Raw genomic sequence first — 21,817 nt, forward strand, 5'->3', positions numbered from 1 at the left:
AATAAGACCTCAAATGTAAATTTGTGCAACTGACTTTTTCTTTTCTTGTCTGGGTTTAGTGAGTAAGATTGTACATTCGATCTCATCTTGTTTGGTTAATGTCTCTCAAATGTTTACACTATATTGTCTGCTTTGACTGTGGTGTTGTGGCCCGTTGCAATTTGTACCCATTTTCTCAATAAATAATTATGATTTTGCCAACCATCAAAGAAAAGGTTTACATTATATACATCAGTCTACGAATATAATCTAAGAATATTTATGCTAACACAAACATACGACAGCCCTTTAGTCGTATCGGATGACGATATAAAAACGTCTATCGTTTCATTCATTGACTGTAGAAAACATGGTTTCATTTTAGGCTATCGTTTGTTTCGTGGTGTCGCAAAATTTTACGGCAATATTTTTTTTCATCGTTTTGATGGTCACTGTAGTGGCTATATTAATTTCTTAAAGTTCTCTCTTTCTCTTATATTTAATATAACCACACTACCGACGGACAAGTGCCTGTTTTTATGGGTTGTCTTAGCAACAACGACGGTAAAACCATCGCATGTCCGCTTGTTTATTTTCCACATAAACCTTTCACAATAAAGCTCAAGATCCTGTTGAGACTTTTCAAAATAAACGGAATCACGTGAAAAAGTATGCAGAGTGTTTACAGATGAAAAGCAAAAAAGAGCCGTCAGGTGCTAAAAAATAAACCTTAGACTCAAACGTTAGAACAGGCTTTTCCCCGCAGCACGCGGTGTAATAAATACTCACAAAGAAAACGGCGGCCGTTACAACTTATGTCTAAAAATGTATAGTATCGTGCATCGGTTAAAACACTCGACTCCAGCTACACGACGCCCAGCTGGAAACACTTCACGCAAGTCGAGCTGCCCGAGATTCACAGAATTTACAGAAAATATTAAATTTTTTGTGATTTATATCGTTATCGGGACGATAGATGTTTTATATCGGGATATAAGATTTTGGTCATATCGCACAGCCCTACCCTTTAGTTCATGTGTCATTTTAAAGATTTTTAAAGGAAAAGTGCAAGATTTGGAGCTCAGCAAACATTATTTACCAGGATAGAGAGTGTTGATGTTCTAATGTAACCCCTACATCAGAAAACAAATGTGCATTCGCCAAAACGTTGACCCATTCCTTTGAGTCCTCAGTCATACAGGCCTAGAAACCGATCAGCAACCACCGGCTGCTAATGAAAAATGTGTATTCCCCGAATGGTTGGCTAATGGTAGCTGGAGGTTGATGGTGTTGCAGGAAAAGCCTCCTTGTGATTGCTTTGGTTGTTAGCAGGTTGCCTGTAGTTTTCAAGGAATCTGCTCATGCGAACTAGTCATTGAGCCTTAGTGGAACTTGAAAAAGTATGACACAATCCAAAACCTGAGACGTTCGCCTTCACAGTAAAACTTACACATTTTACCGCTACAGCTAACCTATTTCAAAAGGTGCAAGGGAAACGGTGTTTGTGATTTCACAGTTTTGTTACCACGCTATGAGATTGAATGCAAAGCGGTCGCAGCAAGGCCTTTGGTGCAGCACATGTATATCTTCACCTAGCAACTGCTAGCGGCCTCCAGCAACACACACACATTTTTCTTTGACAGCTTTAAGCTGACAGGTGAGTCATAAAAACTAGCACCAGTATAGTTTTTATAGAGACAGGAATTAGTTATAAAGGGAGGAATTGCAGTTTTTGGCACTTTTGCCTTGACTTCATTTTTCAATGCTGGATGTTGCAGCTCATATTTATGCTTTACAGACATTCAGTCTCAATTCTCTCCAGCCCAATTTCCAGGATTACTAGTTTGCCTACTCGAACATTGACTTGAAATCTCAAGAGGAGCGCATTTGACTAATTTAATAGAGCACCTGTCGTAAAAACAAAAACCAAAAAAACAGAAATCTTTTCTAAATCTGTCATCAAAAAATGTTGAAAAAATATAAAAGATGTTGTTCTTTATTAGGCAAATAACAAACCAAAGTCACCTATATTTGAGCTGGCACACAGGACTTCTCTGAGAAGTAAAAAATGAACAGAACATTCAACTGCAAATATACGTTTTCTCTTCAGGAATCCATTACTTGTGTGGTGTATTTTCAGCTTTTTTGCAAAACAGTAAAATTAAAGATTCATGCATAACAACAATAATTGCACTTTAGCATAGCATTTTGATTAAAGACGGCTTGCACACACTGATTTATTACAGCAACACAGCAAACAAGAGCAACCAGAGAGCACAACTTCCCCTGAAGGGCAAGGGCCATAGCCTACTAAAACTCTGGTGTTTTATGATGTTTTTATTACAACATGCTGACATCAGCCTTTTGTATACAACACGCTGATGACTGAGCTTTGACCATGACCTTAAAGTATTACATATTAAAATGGTGTATTTTATTATCTTTATCCATATGATTGAAGCAGGATTGGCAGAATTTTTTTGGCTTCCAGAAGCTGAAAAAATTAAAGATTTTAAGATATATTCATGTTGTGTGTGCTAAGCTGCGAACAAACAGACAGACAGACAACCGATTAACCCCCTTTGGGGGAAGAAGGACTTTGGTCATTACCAATACTGTTTATTTATTGTTGTTTTGTATGTGTGTATGTATGAATGGTGAACCAAAGACAATTTTCCATTGATCGGGTTAATAAAGTTATTCTATTCTGTATTCTCTTTGTAAATGTTTATTAAAGACATAATGAGATAATTATCTCAAATACTAAACAATGGTTTCTTTTTTATGTAGTGGTGCAGATGCCATAGCCTCCAGAAACAGATATGTGCCCGCACACCTTCGACTTCCAGCACTAGTTCCCAAGTAAACATCAAAACATGCGACTGGACGTTTCTGCAAGTTTAGATGACTCGTGATCGGGTTTATCAGGTCCTTTGTCATTCTCTGACTGGGTGCTGATCAACGGAGCTCAATCCAGCTTGTGCCGCTTAGAGTGTTGCACACTTGCATATATGCTAGTGCACACACCCGCACACTCATGCCGTACCACTCCCTGCACCTACCTCCTGGACGTTTTGTGACGACAGTACAGCTGGAATGAGTGAAGCAATCTGCAATTAGTCTTTGTCACAGTATCAGTTACATCATAAGAAACCCCACCCTTAACCTTGCATTATAGCAGGCTGCAGACAGTAGGTTACATTTCAGAATCAACGGTTTATGGACTAAAAAAGCAACTAAACAGGTTCCTGTCATTTCCAGTCTGCGTGTTCATTTCCTCACTAGCAACAGTTTGTCTCTTTCAGAGCGAAGGTAGCTTACCACGTCTGCAAACTTTTATTGTAAATGTGATTCAACATGAGTCATTTTCACTTGGAGAAGGTTCCCAGGTTAAAGTCTAACACAAATTATTCCCAGCACAATTATAGAGCACTCTTTCAGATTTTAACAATTATGTCCCACAGCTTGACCTCATTTGTTTTTTCTTTTGTTGCTCCTGGAAGTCCATTTATGGTCATAGAATATCAGATCATTTACCACCTGCAAGAGAGTTGTGAAATCACCAAGTGGACAAGGAGAACCTTTACTGTGGCTGTGTGCCTGCTTGCTCGGCCAATTGGCTGTTTGCTTTACTTCCTTGTTTGGCACTCAAGGTCTGATCTTCCCTTGGAGGAGATTTGTTGAACCATCAGCCTCACCTGTCTTTTTCCACCTTCACTGCTCATAACTCAAAAAGGGAGCAGGCTGCTTATATATAACTGGGAGATATGCATGTATATATACTCTAAGTGATTGTCTCTGTTTGCAAAATAGCATTCACGATGTTCAGATCAGGTTTATTAATATTCACAGCTGCAAAAACCCGACAACCTTTTGTTTATTACAGTTTGGTTTTCACAATCTGAGTAATAATTAGAGGGCTAATTACAACTCACGTGGCTCTTCTAATTAAAACTGTCAGCTTGCTTTTGCTCATCTGCCTCTGTTACTCTGGTGTTGGGCTGCTGGACTGCAGGGTTCATGTCAGGGAGAACCCTCAGGGACCAGCTAATGAGGAGGAAGAAGAGGGAGGGCGGTTGACAGCTGTTTGTGCCTAATTCTCACTGATTAGCTTCCTTTTGCGCTTATTGTGTATGAACCCAGCACAACATCATAAGTAAAACACACAGTGCGATTGAAAAACGCAGTTTTATCCTTTGATACCAGTTGAGAAACCCTGTTCTTTTCCCTCAGTGATGTGAATCACATGTGTCTTGGTTAGCACAACTGCATGAGCTGTTATGTGTTGTGAGGTGTGTCTGAGAAATCGGACCAAGTTGTTTGGCTTTCTTTTGTCAAGAGCAGGCATGTTTGGGAATGTGCTTTAGGGATTACGCCAGCACCGCAATTTCTAATAATCACGAGGAGGAATATTTTGTTTTTCAGAGTTAATTGCTCAAGTGAACCCATCATTTAAATCTCAATCAATTACTTGCTTATTATGCGTGCATACACTGTATGTGTGTGTGTGCGTGTGTGTGTGTGTGTGTGTGTGTTAAAAAGCTGTTGCGGTGATTAACTGATGGCTCTCTCTTCATTGCCAGTCAGAACCTGTTTGACCAGCTTGGGGCCTAAACATGCATAAGAGAAGATGAGCTGTTCTAAATAAAATCCATTCATTCATTAAAACAAAAAAAAAGAGCCTCCCTGTTTGTTGCACTACCTTCCTTATTCACTCATTGTATTACGTAACATTAAATAGGCGAATTTATCAGCCCATAGTTGTTCTCTGGGAGCTGAAAACTCAGAGAGCATTCATTTATCAACATTGTTTAAGCACTAAATTGTCATTTCGTCATGTCATGAATCCTGCGATTGAGTCAAATATGGTTAAACTAGAAATTAGACTTTTAATTTTGAGATGTAGACATGTGAATCTCCTCTCCAAAAAAACAAAAACCTACAACTGTCATGGAATTTGTGACACACCAGAACTTTTCTGGAGAATACCACAATGGGTTGGACTTACTGGTCACAGGGATTGTTTTAACCAGCCTTCATACAAGTGGAAAGATTGAGACCTTTGCCAGCATAAAAACACGCAGCTGACTTTGACTCGCGGGCCAGAACTTAACTCGTCACTGAGATTTGATTTTGTTGCAGATGCAGCCCAGATCTGTTATTTTCACATGAAAGCATGCCAAGTTATGACTGCACAGACTAAATTCTCCAACAGAGATACACACACACACACACACACACACACACACACACACACACACACACAGAAAGCCATAAATGGAGCCAGCATGTTGCATAAGCAGGGAATGTTTCTGTTTCTGACTGATTGCACTGTGGGCCTTGGTTTAAATACTTTGGTGACTCTCCACTGCAATTCCACATGATTTACAATCTGAATCTTTTAACATTTAAATGAAACAATGATGAATTCTCCTTTCTTGCAGTGTGCCAAGGTGTAACCAATCGTTTAAACCTTTTGGGAACTAAAGAGGACCACTACAGGAACATGGTGAAGACCTACAGCAACTGCACCGTAGTCTTGGAGAACCTGGAGATCACACACATGGAGGATCACCGTGACCTGTCCTTCCTCCGGGTAAAAGCCGCACTTTGTTAGGAGTTGAGGATAAGCATGTATATAGCAGATTAGAGAAAGAGTGCGATTAGAAGTTGTCCAAGCCCCTTATACTGGATGTGTGTAGCCTCTTGCATCGCTTCAGTTCAGATAATTAAAATCAGTGGAGAGTGAATAGGTATGATGATTCGGTGTATTTATAATGCTGTGGATGGAGCTTTGCTTAAGGTTGTATAGGGGTTTGCACACTGGGCACACACACTCTCATGAAGGGTTGCACACACAAAGACAGAAAAGCATACAGTCAGCAGATATTATTCAGAGGTTTTAAGGCTTTATTTCCACTGATATTAAGAGGAAGTGTCTTAAATGATGTCACTTTTAGAGTCCTATTTTTTCATCCTTACTTTTCTCTCTCATCACTTTGGACCTGCCCAGCGTCCACAGTTCAGATTAGCCCATCTCTATTGTGGCTCTGTGTATTACCTATTGAGCAACATACTGTACATACTGTGCTAACCATTCTACTGGTGGGCTGTCTGTAGCCCTAGAGGTAGACCTGAGGCAATATAGTTTGGCTGAAAGTTTTATGATTCAGTGCCATCGACACATGTTTTTGGCTTGTGAGCACATCTGTCTATTTCTTATGTATTTGATATGTGAAGAGCGCGTCGAAGGAATCCTTTACATGAAATATCTCAAGAAAGATGTCAAAAATAAAGGTCACCCTGACTTCATGAAACACATTATTTTGCCATAACTTAAGCATTCATATGCTATTGATGACCGCTTTTCACCAGAATAGTACAGAATAGAATTAAAGGGATGACATATAAAGTGAAACTTGACTGGTTAGCAAATACAAACAACTGTGAGTCTTATTCTAGTTGGACAGAAAACCCGATTTGATTTATAAGATTTAGAGTTGACATTGTGGAGTTAACCATACATCTCATAGCTTTTATTTATATTTTCTTATTTTTAGCATCCATCACATACACTGTATGAACAAAAGTATTTGGGCCAGACCTCTTAATCTTTGAACCCAAGTGTTTTCAGTCCCATTGCAACAGGCGTGTAAAATCGAACGCCTACCAATGCAGTCTGCATTTACAAACATTTGTGAAAGAATGGGGAAAGAAAAGACTGAATTTGACTTTGGTGCTATTTTAGGATCCCACTGTTGCATCAAGTCAGTTTGTGAAATTTATTCCACCATCAACTCTATGTGCTGTTATTGGAAAGTGAAACTCAGCCTGAAAGTGGCAAGTTACCAGTCACCAGTACCTGAGGAGCACGGTGTGCAAAAGTCACCAACACTCTGCCAGAGGAGGTTTAAACATCCTCTGGTATTAACATCAGCACAAAACCTGTGTGCTGGGAGCTTCATGGTATTTTTCAATGTCTAAGCAGCTCATTTAGGTGATATGTGTAGGTGTCCCTGTGCTTCTGAACATTAATTTACACACCTCTATCAGACAAACTGAATGTGACTCTAGCACAATAAAAATAGGATTAATCTTTGTCTACCAGTGTTATGGACCACCAGTTTCACAGTTTTCTCTTAAAATATTAATGTAAATGTATATAAATGCAGGTCGTTCAGAAAATACAAAAGTTTTTGTTTTTTTAATTCAAAAATGAAGTTTGTCTTTTTTTCGTTCCAGTCAATCAAAGAAGTTGGTGGCTACGTCCTGATCGCCCTCAATACAGTATCCAGGATTCCTCTGGAGAACCTGCGCATCATTCGAGGCCATTCTCTCTATGATGGAAGTTTTGCTCTTTCTGTGATTTCTAATTATAACAAATCTACAAATAAGGGCACCGATCAGATTCTTCTGACCAGCCTGACAGGTAGGTTAACCCCTAAATATAATCATGTTTTATATGATACTCAGTATTATTACAAACTATGTAAATATTCCAACGTGTGCATGTTTGCGTAGTAGTTCATATGAAGTTTTCTTTTTGCAGAAATTCTTAAAGGAGGAGTAAAATTTCTGACCAACCAGCTTTGCAATGTGGAAACAATCCAGTGGTCTGATATTGTTAATGTTGGAAACATCAGCATTGATCCAACTCCTAGCAAAAACAAAAATTGTAAGTATTACTTTACACCAGAAGACAGAGATATAATTTGTTGTGAGTTAAAAGGTTTTTAATTTGGTGCTTCGCAATGTTTCTTTTTCAACAGGTGGAAAATGTGACTCAGGCTGTTTCAATGGCTCATGTTGGGCACCTGGTCCTGAAAACTGTCAGACTTGTAAGCACTGTTTTATTAATTGTTAGCTTATTTACTGCAAACAAGAGCAAGGTAAAACAAATCTGTGCGCACAATCCTCCAATTTTTCATAATTTGAACATGTTTAAAGTACTGTAATGCACGGTGATGATAGGGCATCAGAATCAAAAGAAGAACAAATTCATTCCTGGGCTTGGACACTCCACTCAACTTCTGCTGCTCTCATCTCCAGTGACAAAGCTGAACTGTGCCCAGCAGTGCTCCAAGAGGTGCAAAGGACCTTCACCGAGTGACTGTTGCAATGAGCATTGTGCCGCGGGGTGCACGGGACCCAGAGCTGAAGACTGTCTGGTGAGACAAAGGCACTTTTAATGTTACTGTGTGATATCATACAAACATGTGACCAAGGCCTGTGTTCACCAGCTAATGTTTTAGTTATGCCTTGCTAATATAGGTCGGATCCCCTTTTGTCTTAAATGACCTTAATTATTCATGCCATTGATTTTACAAGGTACTAGAAACTTTCTTCAGAGATTTTGGTTCATGCTGACATGATAGCATCACACACATTTTGCGACACAAAATCTTCTTTTGTCCAATTTTGGTGAACCTTGTTTGAATTGTACCCTAATTTTCCTGTTTTTAGCTAATAGGAGCAGCCATTAGTGCCACGTGATTGGTTGATTAGATATTTGCATTAACAAGAAATGGAACAGGTGTACCTGGTGAGTGTAAGACTCCCAGTCAAACAGAAACCAACACAAAGACACCAAAACTAATAAAAAACTGTTCCTAAGTGCAACACTACACTACGTAATTCTGCTACTCTGTAGGTTCCTGAAGAAGACCTTCCAACAGAATAAAGCTCTCACTCTCAGACATCTGTTTTTATCATCCGAAGTTTGTTATTGGTTTCAGTAGAGATGAGATGTGGAGCGTCTGATTAGATCTTGCACTTGGCAGTGCCTTGAATAACAGCGTCTGTTCTGCCTCTCTGTGCAGCTATGAGTATTAAGCCAAGGCTGTGATAAAGGAATGCAGTGTTATCATTAGTGCGGGGCTCTGTTTTGGTCCCAGTGTGCTAGATGACGCTTGTTTGTGCTGCAGGCCTGTCGGGACTTCCAGGATGATGGGGTGTGTAAGGACTCCTGCCCAGGCCTTCATCGTTACGACCCCAACCTGCACCAGCTGGTTCCTAATCCGCATGGAAAGTACAGCTTCGGGGCCACCTGTGTCAAAAGCTGCCCACGTAAGGCCGGCTTTAACCAGATAAATGTTTAGGTTTTTTTTATTTTAGGTTTTTTTTTGCCAATTTCAGTTAAACTTTTAATCCTGCTAGACAGATATATTACATTAGCCTACATTGATGCGTGCATTGTAGCTATGTCTCGACAGTCAAGATAAATAAAAGTAAAATAATGGGTCCCAATCGGCAGTATGAAGCTCATCATGCATGATTACACTTTTGTTCCATATTGCGGCATGCTGACTTGCAGAACAGTTGCCCAGGTTGTCCTTCAGGGTGGTTAGACATTCAGTCGTGACAGTTTGTCCAAGTTTAATTTTAAACTGTATAAACAAGAAAAGCAAATGATTGAGAGTGTGTTAATGCAACAACTGCGTTTTATCATTTTAACTTGCACAGGTGTGTCCCTGTATTTCTGTGTTTATATTCTGTCATCATTATGCATTAGAATAGAGAATAGAATAGAATAATCCTTTTATTGTCCTACAAGGGGAAATTTGGTTGTAACAGCAGCAAGAAAAAAACACATATACAAACAAACAGGACACAGGAAACAGAACAGAAACATACACCTTTTTTTTACATATTTACATCAAGGACAATAGTTACCAAAAGCAGAGTACTGTACAGTTATTAAAATTAAATATGTATGTAAACAAACATGTTCAAATGTGTTTGTTGGGAGCGGTTTTGATTGTACAATCTGACAGCTGCAGGGCGGAAACGCTCCTTCATGCATCTAGGATGCAGCAGTCTGTCACTGAAGGAGCTCTGCAGTTCAGCAACATTGCTAGTTAAGCTGCTGTATAACTAATAAAAGATTATTTGCTACAAAAAAGCTTTTTCCCCCCAGATATTTTAATATGATTTTAAGATGATTTAAGATCCATCTAGTGCACATGAATATGAGATTATCAGCAGCAGCAGCAGCTTATATTTTGCATATTCTTCCAGGTAATTATATTATTTCTGATTACGGCGCATGTGTGCGGACGTGCAACGATAACACATATGAGGTGGAGGTAGGAGGAATCAGGAAGTGCGCCAAGTGTGACGGGCTGTGTCCAAAAGGTAAGAAGATAAGCTGTTACTGTGCAATCTGGACAAATATTTCTCACCGTGTACAAAAAACAAACTGTTTGTAGCTACGCTAAGAACAATTTCTTATTATGTTGTTTTCACAGAGGTTAAGCTGTAAAATGTAAATACGACAGAATGCAGTAATTTGTAAATAATTTAACCCTTTTTAATTGAAAAGAGTGAAGGAAAACAAATGTTTCATTGTTTTTAACTTGATGCAAACGTCTTCAAAAAGTTGGGACGGGAGCATGTTTACCACACTGTACGTTCTAATGGAAATGTATATAACTCCTGCCAAGTTGAATCTTTATAATGAATGCACATTAGACACATGCACTAAATGCACATATGATTTCGATTTCAAAGACATGTCACTCATCCTTAAGCTATTTCTGTTTGGTTTTATATTCAGAGGAGCACAGATACAACTGAACAACATTTTTATTAAACTCAGTCATTTTAAGGCATTTTAAACAACTGAGATGATTTTTTTTTAAGCAAATGGTATTGTTTTGGTGAAAACTCATAGGCCAGATTTTATGCACCGACTTGTTAAAATGTATGTAACTCCTGAATCTTTATGATGAATGAATGCATATTAGACACATGCTCTAAATGCACATAAGATTTCGATTTCAAAGACATGTCATGCATCCTACGTATATTCAGAGGAATTTTAAACAACTGAGATGAATAAAAAAGCAAATATTATTGATTTGGTGAAAATTTATAGGCTATATTTTATGCACTGACTCACTTCATTAGGTGTGGCTTATGTTCAAGATGACCTGCTGAGGTGAGCATCAGAATGGGCAAGATTTTAGTGACTTTGATTGCACCAGACGGGTTGCTCTGAGTATTTCAGAAACTGCTGATCCACAGAGAAAATACCCAGTTAGCTGCAGATCTCTATGCAATTAATGCTGCCGCTGACCATGTCTTCCCCTTGACCACAGTGTTCCCATCTTCTGATGGTTGCTTCTAGCGAGATAATATTTCACATCACAAAACTGAAATTATCTGAAATTGGATTCTTGAACATTTTGAGTTCGCTGTACTGAAATGACAAATCGGGAATAACTGTGTGATGCTATCACATTAATATGGACCAAAATCTATGAGAAACTATTATTAAACTATTATGATTATTTTTTATTGTTATTAACTACCGTAGTATTTTTTTTAATGTTTTTTTTAGTGTGTAATGGACTTGGAACAGGAGACTTGGTTCACACTCTGTCTATCAATGCCACAAACATCGGCTCCTTTGAAAACTGCACCAAAATCAATGGAAACATCGACATCATCCACACATCAATTAATGGGTAAGTCTGGGCTATGACTAGCATTGCTGCCTTTGTGCTCGATCACCTTTATCAGCAGTCAGTACGGTGTATTTTCTCATTTTCAGGGATCAATACACCAAAACACCAAAGATGGATCCTGCCCAGCTTAATGTGTTTAAGACAGTTAAAGAAATTACTGGTAAGACTGCGTAAGGGCTGAGTCATGCATCTAAATGCGTGCATCTAAACAGTTTTAAGGTTAACAAACCTTGTTGCTTCAGGGTACCTGTGGATTCAAACGTGGCCAAATACCATGAGCTCACTGAGTCCTTTTGAGAATCTGGAGGTCGTTCGGGGGAGAACTAAACGGTATGTTCCTTGTAAAGACCCCCTGTTGATTCAAACCGCAGTGTTATTCAACCCGTCACAAAATGTTTTCTTTTTTCTTCTTCTTCTTATTTTGTTCTCGTTTCCCATTTGGTAGCGGAAGCCGCAGTTTGGTTGTGGCTGGTCTACATATCACCCACCTGGGCCTGAGGTCCCTCAGAGAAATCAGTGATGGAGATGTGTTTGTCTCTAAGAACTCTGAACTCTGTTACACCGATGCAAAGCACTGGCAGAAGCTTTTCAAATCACCACACCAAACTGTTAATATAGAGGGCAATGCCAACGCTGCCACCTGCGGTAAATTCTGTTTGTCTCACACCGGCTTCAGTCGGATCTTTGCTGTTGTTGTTGCTTTTGATTATGCGCTGCACGAGTAAGATTTAATTACAGGATCTTAATTTCAAAATTGGATAATTATGCAGGAAAGAGCTCTCGCTGAGATTGTGTGTTTGGGTTTCAGCTCTGAGAAACGACACTTGCGACAAGAAGTGCACGGCGGACGGCTGCTGGGGTCCGGGCCCCAGTATGTGCATTTTGTGCCGCGACTACAAGCGCGACGGGAGCTGCGTCGACTCCTGCAACATCCTGGAGGGGTGAGGGAGGCATCTCTCTGACTGCCTTTAATAAGCTTTGAAAAACAAACAAGCTAAAAACACAGCAGGTCTCCATGCTGTACAGTTCACTCCTTCAGAGTCTATTTTTGTATTTCCAAGACTTTGACGCTACACGATCCTGAGAATTAATTGACAGAAAAAGAAAAGCAGATATGATCCGAAGCATTTTGAAATTCAGTCTCCAGTGGATTTAAGACAAACACTGGAGGCGAAACGACACAGTCGCTCACATCTGTTTATCTTCGGAGACCTCTGTCCAACAAAGAATCTCGACGTGCTTACAGTTTAACTCCTGTCCTCAAAAAAACTTTAAAAATAAAACACATATAATAGTTTCAAACTAGGCATGTCATGCTTTTTATTGTTTGTTTTTTCTTTCTTGTTTTTGCAGAGAGCCGCGCGAGACAGCTGTGAATAAAACCTGCATCAAGTGCCACCCCGAGTGTCAGCACATGAACGGGACCGCAACCTGCAGCGCGCCTGTATGTTTGCCATCAGCAGCTAAACTAATATTACAAAACAAAACACTTTGCAGTTGTGTTAAACAGTTCTGTGAGCGTTGCTTAGAAGAGATTAACATTTGCACAGCGTGAAATCCAATCCAGACACGTTAGTTCTGCGGATTTGTCAGTCAGCAGCAGCTTTGATCGGCTGTAATGCAGCGCAGCCACAAAATGTGCAATCTGGTTGTTTTCTTTTTCTTTTACTTTGATAACTGGGAAATAAACCCTCTAATTATCAAAAACAGAAGCACAACCTGACAAAGAGAGAGTGGGAGGCAGATCTGGGAAACGTATTAAATTACCGCTATTTTATTCAGGCATGATCAGTGCATTGAATCGTCTTTTCACTAGCCTGAACCAAAAAAAATTAAAGATGAAGAAAAGAAAAGAAAGATCTAACTTGGTTGTATTTGCCAAACATTTGCTTTGAGAAATTATTACTATGAGACAGTGTAGTTTACCAAATATTTATAACTGCTCTCAATAGAGTCGTAAACATAATAAATCTTTATCTTCTTTTTTTTCCACTTTCAGGAGTCTGCTAACTGCACTAAATGTGCTAACTTCAAAGATGGACTGTTCTGCGTGCCCCGCTGTCCCCAAGGCGTGCTGGGGGAGGACGACGCACTAGTGTGGAAATATGCAGATGAACAGAAAGTGTGCCAGCAATGCCACAAAAACTGCACTCAGGGGTAAAAAGCACTGCTCAGCTGACCTGAGAACAGGCACAGGCATTTTCTCTGTTTTGGAAACATTTGTCTGTTGTAGCACTGATGCAGAAATGTGCCCCGAGCTTGAAGCGTCTGCTGAGGCGGTTCTTGGACTTCTGATTAAAATCAGACACCCCAAGAGACGAGTTGTTGTTCTAGACTGCAGGACTTTTGTGTGGTTTTGTGTGTTTTTCAATTTAAAACAAACCGATTATGTCTGACTTAATTTCTTCTTCTTTTAAATGCTTTTTGGACCTAGAAGGTTTACAGTCATGTGAGGAGGCTCTCTGTGAAGAACTAAGAACACCTTGTGATGCTGTGGCTTGTATAGGCACCTTCAGCAGCAATAGCAAAAGTATATATAACACCTCAGCTATACCAAAGGAAAATTATCTCATGTCTTATAGTAAATCTTGTTAAACACAAGAATAGAGGCCTCATATGAGTTTTTTAAATAAAGGTTTTTCTGTCTTTGAGCGTATTTTGGTGGAAGACAAAGACCACCTGATTGCTTCAGAGCCCTCATGGCAAAAAGATGGGCTAATTGACAGGGAGTGAGGTACACAAGTCCTCTGGACCTCCTTGGAGACCCATCAGAGACAGTATGAGAAGGTAAACATGGAGAAAACTGAAACATACGGTACCAGATTTTCTGAATACCTGCCAGAATAGATCAAGAAGGAGAATTCACTGATTGGGTGAGCTAGGTCGACTCCCCTCGAGAGCCCCGCAGCAGGTCTACCTTTGATTGTGTTCAAGTATGTTTTTGGAGGGTTTTTTAGAGGAAGAGGTATTTTCCAAACAAGCCATACTTAGTCTTTTTCTGATTGTACTATCATGAACTTCACTTTCATTTAACATCCTAACTGAGGCCTGTAGAGTCTGAGATGTAGCTCGTGGAATTTTTTTCCAGTTTCTCTGACCTTGGGGTGAGTTTGCTGGTGTACAATCCTGGGAAGCTTGTGGCATTTTGTTAACACACACCTGAATGCTCCAGAGATTCTCACACTTAGTGGTGATCAGTTAAAGTGCTTTTGATTAGCTGAATTCCTTGAGAGGACTGGATTAGATTCCTGTGAAAAACTTTCCTTTTCAGACAACTATATGTTGTTTTTGCAAGTCTGTAGTACTTTTGAGAACAAAGAAATAATAGCAACAGCAGAACTAAAAGCAGACACAGTTTTCACAATGATAGAGGATCAGTGTTAAGCCCAATGAGTAACTTGGGAAGTCGTCTGAGATACCTTTAAACCACCGAAAGCTGCTGTGTAAATGAGCCTCAGTGACTGTTGCGAAGAAGAATAGGATATGTGTTTCCACAACTGGGTTTAGTAGTTTCATAAATAAACCACTGGACTGCGTGGAAATAAACAGTCCCCAGTTGACCCCAGTGACTGATGCATTGATTGAAAGTATTTAGTTTTGTAGGCATTTTACAGACGATTTTGGTGCTTTATGTGGCAGAAATGAAATCAAGTACGCTGGGAAACATAAGCGTGGCAACAGCATTGGTTTCTGATTGGTTGCAAAGGGTTTTTCATAGGAAAACAATCCCTCTGTGCTGATTTTGTCAGTTGCATTAGACTCTTCGCACTCATTTGTTTACAGGTGCATTGGACCAGGTCTTGAAGGCTGCCACAGCAAAGGGTGAGTAAACACAGCAACACAGATCACCACTTCTTAGGGATAAGTTAACTGAGGTAGATGTGTTAATCACATTTCTGCTGAAACTCACAAACGCACTCTGTTTGACAACCTCCCCCCCCTTCCTGTTTTTCAGCCCCCTTGGTCTTTCCATGGTCGCGGCTGGTGTTGTCGGTGGGCTGCTGGCCGCTCTCATCGCAGGCCTGTCTGTTTTTGTGTTGCTCCGCCGACGCCACATCAAGAGGAAGAGGACCATGCGTAGACTGCTCCAAGAGAGAGAGGTAAGCTGAGTCACCGCGCTTGGAGGAGTACATTAAGATGATGAAGGAAATGTCAGCATTCATTTACAGCTGAGACAATATGCAAGACTGTGATTTCTTCTCTCTAGTTGGTCGAACCCCTCACTCCCAGTGGAGAGGCACCGAACCAGGCTCTGCTGCGGATCCTGAAGGAACCCGAGTTTAAGAAAATCAAGGTGCTGGGATCAGGAGCTTTTGGTACTGTTTACAAGGTAAAAAAACAAAACAAAAAGCGGCACCCTGGAGTTGTTTCTTTTTTCTTATAATTGAACCCCAGTGCTGAGCTTTACTGAATCTGGGTCTCTCTCAGAGCCAGAACCAACACACCGTCAGCGTTTTCACTCATCTGCTACATCTGTTGTCAATTTTTCTGTTATAAAACCACATTTTTAACAAGCCAGATCATGCACGGGTGACTTCAGTCTCACTTTCGGTGCTCGTGTGTTAATTTGGGTTTATGCGTTTATGCAGTGACATTCTGGAAACTCTCCTTCCCTGTGGGGACAAAACACTGGTCTCCTCAAGGTTAACCATTTATTTTAGGGTTCGGTTTTAGGTTAGCGTAACTCTCCAGAGAGAGAGGGAGAGACTGTAGGTCAGCTCGATGTTCTGCTTTGTATTTCTGCCTGTTTGTCGCTTTTTGACCTTCGTAGTGTGGACAGTTTTGCAAAGAATGGACTGCAAGCAGAATACAAATGCACTGTTTACTGTATGTTTGAGAGCAGGTGTAGCTTTGGCTTGCACATGCATGTCAATATTTGTACTTGTACTGCACAGTGTATGCTAACATTTACACATATGCTTGTGCGCTCACTTGATGATTCAGGTCTAATTGCAGCACATAAAATAAAATGCTTGTGTCCATGCAGGGTCTGTGGGTCCCGGAGGGAGAGGACGTGAAAATCCCGGTCGCCATCAAGGTTTTGAGAGAGGCCACGTCCCCTAAAGCAAACAAGGAGATCTTGGATGTAGGTTCACTCATTTTATGTGGTAATTTTTGGCCTCTGTGCTTACCGTAATACTAAATTGGAGCTGAACACAACAGCTCATTTGAAATACTCCCTCCCTGCCTCCTTCTGTTAAGGGCTGGAAATGAAAGTATACATTTTAAAAGTTACAAATGTTACGCACATTTTTTAAGGAATTATCACAATATTTTGACTCAAAACTACATCAGCCTTAAGGAGCGACAGTTGTTGGCTGCTGGTTGTCAAGTTTCCACTAATGTGTCCTATAATCTAGCTAATGGCCACTTTTCCTTGTAATGGAGAACGTGTCTGTTTACATGGCATTCATCTTATGGGACTGCTGGAAATGGGATTAATTCATGGGAAGGCAGCGAGTGGGCGTTGGTGTAATCCAAGGCTGAGGTGTTCTGGAAAGGAATGCAGCGCTGATGCAGTGCCGAGAAAGCAGCCTGTGTTAAATGCATTATGCACACAGACAAATGTGCATCTTGGATCCTGTGATTTTGTGGTTCTGCTGCTCAGTCACTGCACGTCCACTCGCTGTGGTGGACACAAATGTCCTCTCAGCTTCTTAACTTAAGGGCAGTCTTTCACTGTAAAGTAGAACGTGTTTGGAAACCTTGTTTTCATCAGGCTGTCTGAATTGCGTAGCCCCAAGCCGAGAATTTATTGAGCAATACTGATATCGTATTAGGCGTGTAGACAATATTTTGCATGCATTTCTGCTTTCATGACAGGAAACTAGATAAAGTTCAGTTTGAATTACTGCTTGCAGTGGTTTCCTTATCCCCATTTTTTAAATTCTTAAAGTACTTTGTCTCTTTTGATAATTTCCACTGTCGAGCAATAAAATACACAGCTGTTGGTGCTGTATTACTGCTCCTGAGAAACTTATCGCCTGATAACGGGTATTTAAAAAAATGTCTTGTTTATCATTCACAAGGATATCTCTACCAGCCAATAAGTCACAGGACCTTTGAATAATTAAAAATGTATTTTTTTGCTTTTGTACCTTGAAGGGAACCTGTGCTTTCCCTTACTTACTTACAAAATGTGGACAAAGTTTGCAAAAAATGAAATTAAACACACATAAAAGTATGTGTCCTAAACACTTGGTTATTTGTTTACCTTGTGTTTTCTTTTTAAGTTTCTTTCTTTTAATAATCTTACATGAATCCGATGCTAGCATGGCATGGATTTCCTAAATGGCTTCCATCACCGGGTTTCCTCGCAGAAGTCCATTAAAAGGAAGAGGGCGCTAAGCAGACACGAGCTCAGGGGCTGCATAAACAGCCAATACGTAAAGAAGAGAAATAAACATAATTTTGAATTGTAAATCATGTAAATCATTTATGTCATCTTACAGGAAGCTTATGTGATGGCCAGTGTGGAGCACCCCCACGTGTGTCGTCTGTTGGGCATCTGCCTCACCTCCACGGTGCAGCTCATAACGCAGCTCATGCCTTACGGCTGCCTGTTGGATTATGTCAAAGAGCACAAGGACAATATTGGCTCCCAGTACCTGCTCAACTGGTGTGTGCAGATAGCCAAGGTAAGAGGGAAAGTTCATAAAGGTGTCACGTTACAGTTGAGTAATCTGTTGATTAGGTTGGACCTGTTGTTGCTGGAGTTGTTTTACATGCGCATAGCTCTGTATCAGCCAATGAAGATATAAATCTAGGCATTTTATTTATTTTATTTTCAATAACAATAATATTAATCACATGCTTTTGTGGGTTTAAGTCTTAGTGGGTGTGCAATTTCAAAACATACGCTTAAACTTAGATTTGCAGAGCGAGTCAAGTCGTCAGCGTTTTTGTTAGAGGTTTTATAAAGAACAGCCGTTTTTTGTAAAGAAATACCGTTTCTTTTATCTGAGTAATCAGATTATCATGACAAGTCTGTCGTGACAGATGTCATTTTTCACTTTGTCTGAGCAAGCGGTGTTTTCACGTTTCCAACAATATCGGCGAGCCCGTGAAAGCACGGCTCTTATGTAATCTGTATTTCACTATTTGTTTGATTAAAGGGAATGAACTACCTGGAGGAGCGCCACTTAGTGCATCGTGACTTGGCAGCCAGAAACGTCCTGGTGAAGACTCCTCAACATGTCAAGATCACTGACTTTGGTTTGGCCAAGTTGCTAAAGGCAGATGAGAAAGAGTACCATGCGGATGGAGGAAAGGTTAGTTGGGTTTTGTTTTTTTTATTTATTAGTCAGTTGTTGTGAGCACTGTTGCATCACAGCGGGTGATCCCAGAAGTTTAGAATCCACTCGGCTTCCTCCCACAGTCCAAAGACACTGATGGGTTTGTGCTAATTGGCAATGCTAAATTGACCTTAGAGTGAATGTGAGTGTGAATGGTTTCCTGTCTCTCTGTGTTAGCCTTGCATTAGACTGGTGGCCTGTCTAGAGTGTACGCTCCAGCCCCCTCACAACCCTGAATTAGATAAGTGGAAGAAAACTGATGGATAGAGTTGTTGCTGCACACAAATGGGCCTAAATATGAACATGATCTTGTTTAATGAATTTATAGCCAGTTGCCAACTGACAGACCGCTTCCTGTAGTTCACTCAGCTCGACTGCATAAAAGATATATTTTTGTACTTTGTTTTGTTCTGTATCTCATGCAAGTGGTGCTGTATTTAAATAGCTTCTGTCAGTGAATTACATTCAGAGAGAAATGACAAATCAAAAGGGTTTCTTGTCTTTTGTTTCCTTTGGGAAACTGAAGGATTCCTTACTCAAGAACATGCTGTGCTGTTTGTTTTTTTGTGCCTGTAACTACAGGGTGAGCAGTGCATGTTATATCAGATGTAATTAGGAGAAATAATATAATACAAATTCAGCCCAGACATCTCTCTGTATTGCCTGTCAACACCAAATGTGCAGGTGTGGAAAAGAAACATCTGGACAAATCCAGATGAATCACTAAACTTCAGACACTCTTTTGTGTAGTGCAATTAAAAAATATATAATTGGCTTATGCAGAAAAACTGCCCTTATGGCAGTGACGGTCTTTACATACCTTAAGTCTGCCTTAACCTCCTAGGACCTGGCATCCACATATGTGGACATCACATTTTGGGTTATTTAGACCAAAATACAAAATTTGCTCTACAAGGGCCTGATATCTACTTACGAGGACATTATACTGCTACTGTTCTATCAACATTTTAAATGAATATCCTAATTTTTCTTAGAAACAAAAATCAGTTAAAAAAAATCTGGTAATTCTTTGTTTTTACATTCATCGGGTCCCAATATGCCCAAATATCAAAGAGAAATTAAAAATGCATGCTGTGGAAGAGTTCGGGTCTCAAGAGGTTAATAATAAAAAGAGACTTTTGTATATCTCACCATTAGGTGGCAGCAAAATTGCATCATAAACTCTAATGAATTGGCCAGAGACATTAATCAATTTCAGAAATATAAAGATCTGCAGCGTTTTAAGTTGAAAACATCCCTGCAAATACTTGATGCAAAGTGATGCCAAAAAATAAACTCACTGTTATCAGTAGTGTCACATTTAATTCATCCCATGCATGCATATGCAACATGATATACACACCATACATTATAAATGTGTTAGTGGGTAACTTGTCATTAGTTTAAGTGCACACGGGTTTTGCATTCTTTTTAATCACACTGTAATGATTATTCCCACAGGTGCCGATAAAATGGATGGCTCTCGAGTCGATCCTGAACAGAACTTACACGCACCAGAGCGACGTATGGAGTTACGGTGAGTCACAAGGAAAGAAAACCTCGCTTGCGCTGTCCCAGATTGAGCCCGAATCCTTGTGTAACTTCTGATAAGTAAAACAGCTGGCCCTCCGTGCTCCTGAGCATTGGTGACATTCTCACTGGAGCAATATTCATTCATCGCTAAATAAAGCGTTTTAACAGAAAGTGAGGCAGGGAGCGGGCAGTCGTTTTGAAGCTTCGGATAGCGTGTTGTTTTTGGAGTCAATAAAGCTCATCAAACAGGGAGTGAAAAGGGAGAACATCTTGTTAGCATCTGCAATTTTAGGTAGCGCACACCTACATGCTTGCAGTCTCGGATGGACAATTTCACATCAACCCACATATACAGTTCTACCAGCCCAGGAGCACACACACACACACACACACACACACACACACACACACACACACACACAGAAACCAAACACAGTACAGCTTTTTTTGTGGGCCAGCTTCCAAATCTTCTTTCCCCGAGGGTTTGATCATGCTTTCCGCTCAGTATGGCAAAAGCATCAGCAGACCCTAGAAGAAGTGGCGGGCTTCCTTTTCTCCTTTTCCCTTTTTCAGTTCCTCCAACGCAGAGAGGCATCCTGCTCACTCCCACTCCTGCATGCAGAGCCAATTTGTCAACATAGCTATTTTGATACTGTGCAATACTTAAGAAGCGTACATCCTGTCACTCTCATTTCTTCCCTTCTTTTTCTTTTCTTTTTTTTTATTGGGAGCAAAACAAAGTCAGTGACAGCTCATCAAACTGACATTTACCATCTGTCCTCGTCTCTGTACTGTAGGTGTAACAGTTTGGGAGCTGATGACATTTGGGACCAAACCATACGATGGGATTCCAGCCAGTGAAATAGCTGGGATACTGGAGAAGGGAGAACGCCTGCCTCAGCCACCAATCTGCACCATAGATGTCTACATGATCATGGTGAAATGTAAGCTCGTGTACAAAACCCGTGTGCATTTATTACTTTATGTAAGAGCTGCAGTAATTACTAGTCTGTTTTGGGGGGTGTTTTTTGTCTGTTTCCTCCAGAACAAACACACACATGACAGTTAACAGCAAATGAATCAGGAAGGAAAAAGTAATAATTAGTTACATCACCATTTGTTTTATTGTTTTTAAGACATAATGCACTTTAGCAAACAGTTGTTTTTTATGTTACCCCTGTACAGCCTACAGCAGGGGTGGGAAACTCCAGGCCTCAAGGGCCGGAGTGTTGCAGGTTTTAGACGTATCCTTGATCCATCACAGCTGATTTAAATTGCTAAATGACCTCGTCAACATGTCTTGAAATTTTCCAGAGGCCTGGTAATGAACTAATCATTTGAGTCCGGTGTGTTGACCCAGGGTGAGATCTAAAACCTGCAGGACACCGGCCCTTGAGGCCTGGAGCTCCCCCACCCCTGGCCTAGAGTATCATATCTGATACGCGAGACTCCTACATCATCGATGTGATGTAGCAAATATGATACAAAGCAATTTCTTTTTTGTTTAGTTTTTTTCGTCAGAATGTTCAATAAACACTCAAA

At 40.2% G+C, this 21,817-nt stretch overlaps 1 protein-coding gene across 1 annotated transcript in view; it reads left to right on the plus strand.

The window, feature by feature from the left end:
- egfra (epidermal growth factor receptor a (erythroblastic leukemia viral (v-erb-b) oncogene homolog, avian)) overlaps positions 1–21,817 on the plus strand; it is a 44,730-nt gene that overhangs the window by 15,262 nt on the left and 7,651 nt on the right. The window contains exons 2-23 of the mRNA XM_004542875.5: positions 5,424–5,575; positions 7,222–7,408; positions 7,529–7,654; positions 7,749–7,817; positions 8,029–8,147; positions 8,904–9,045; positions 9,997–10,113; positions 11,321–11,447; positions 11,534–11,607; positions 11,690–11,777; positions 11,893–12,092; positions 12,256–12,388; positions 12,801–12,891; positions 13,447–13,604; positions 15,231–15,269; positions 15,403–15,547; positions 15,655–15,777; positions 16,435–16,533; positions 17,900–18,085; positions 18,563–18,718; positions 20,204–20,279; positions 21,073–21,219. Of these exons, the coding sequence (XP_004542932.1) occupies positions 5,424–5,575; positions 7,222–7,408; positions 7,529–7,654; positions 7,749–7,817; positions 8,029–8,147; positions 8,904–9,045; positions 9,997–10,113; positions 11,321–11,447; positions 11,534–11,607; positions 11,690–11,777; positions 11,893–12,092; positions 12,256–12,388; positions 12,801–12,891; positions 13,447–13,604; positions 15,231–15,269; positions 15,403–15,547; positions 15,655–15,777; positions 16,435–16,533; positions 17,900–18,085; positions 18,563–18,718; positions 20,204–20,279; positions 21,073–21,219 (2,754 nt within the window). The remainder of the gene's footprint in view (positions 1–5,423; positions 5,576–7,221; positions 7,409–7,528; positions 7,655–7,748; positions 7,818–8,028; positions 8,148–8,903; positions 9,046–9,996; positions 10,114–11,320; positions 11,448–11,533; positions 11,608–11,689; positions 11,778–11,892; positions 12,093–12,255; positions 12,389–12,800; positions 12,892–13,446; positions 13,605–15,230; positions 15,270–15,402; positions 15,548–15,654; positions 15,778–16,434; positions 16,534–17,899; positions 18,086–18,562; positions 18,719–20,203; positions 20,280–21,072; positions 21,220–21,817) is intronic.

Source organism: Maylandia zebra, linkage group LG18 (genome assembly GCF_041146795.1).
Source record: "Maylandia zebra isolate NMK-2024a linkage group LG18, Mzebra_GT3a, whole genome shotgun sequence".
NCBI lineage: Eukaryota > Metazoa > Chordata > Actinopteri > Cichliformes > Cichlidae > Maylandia > Maylandia zebra.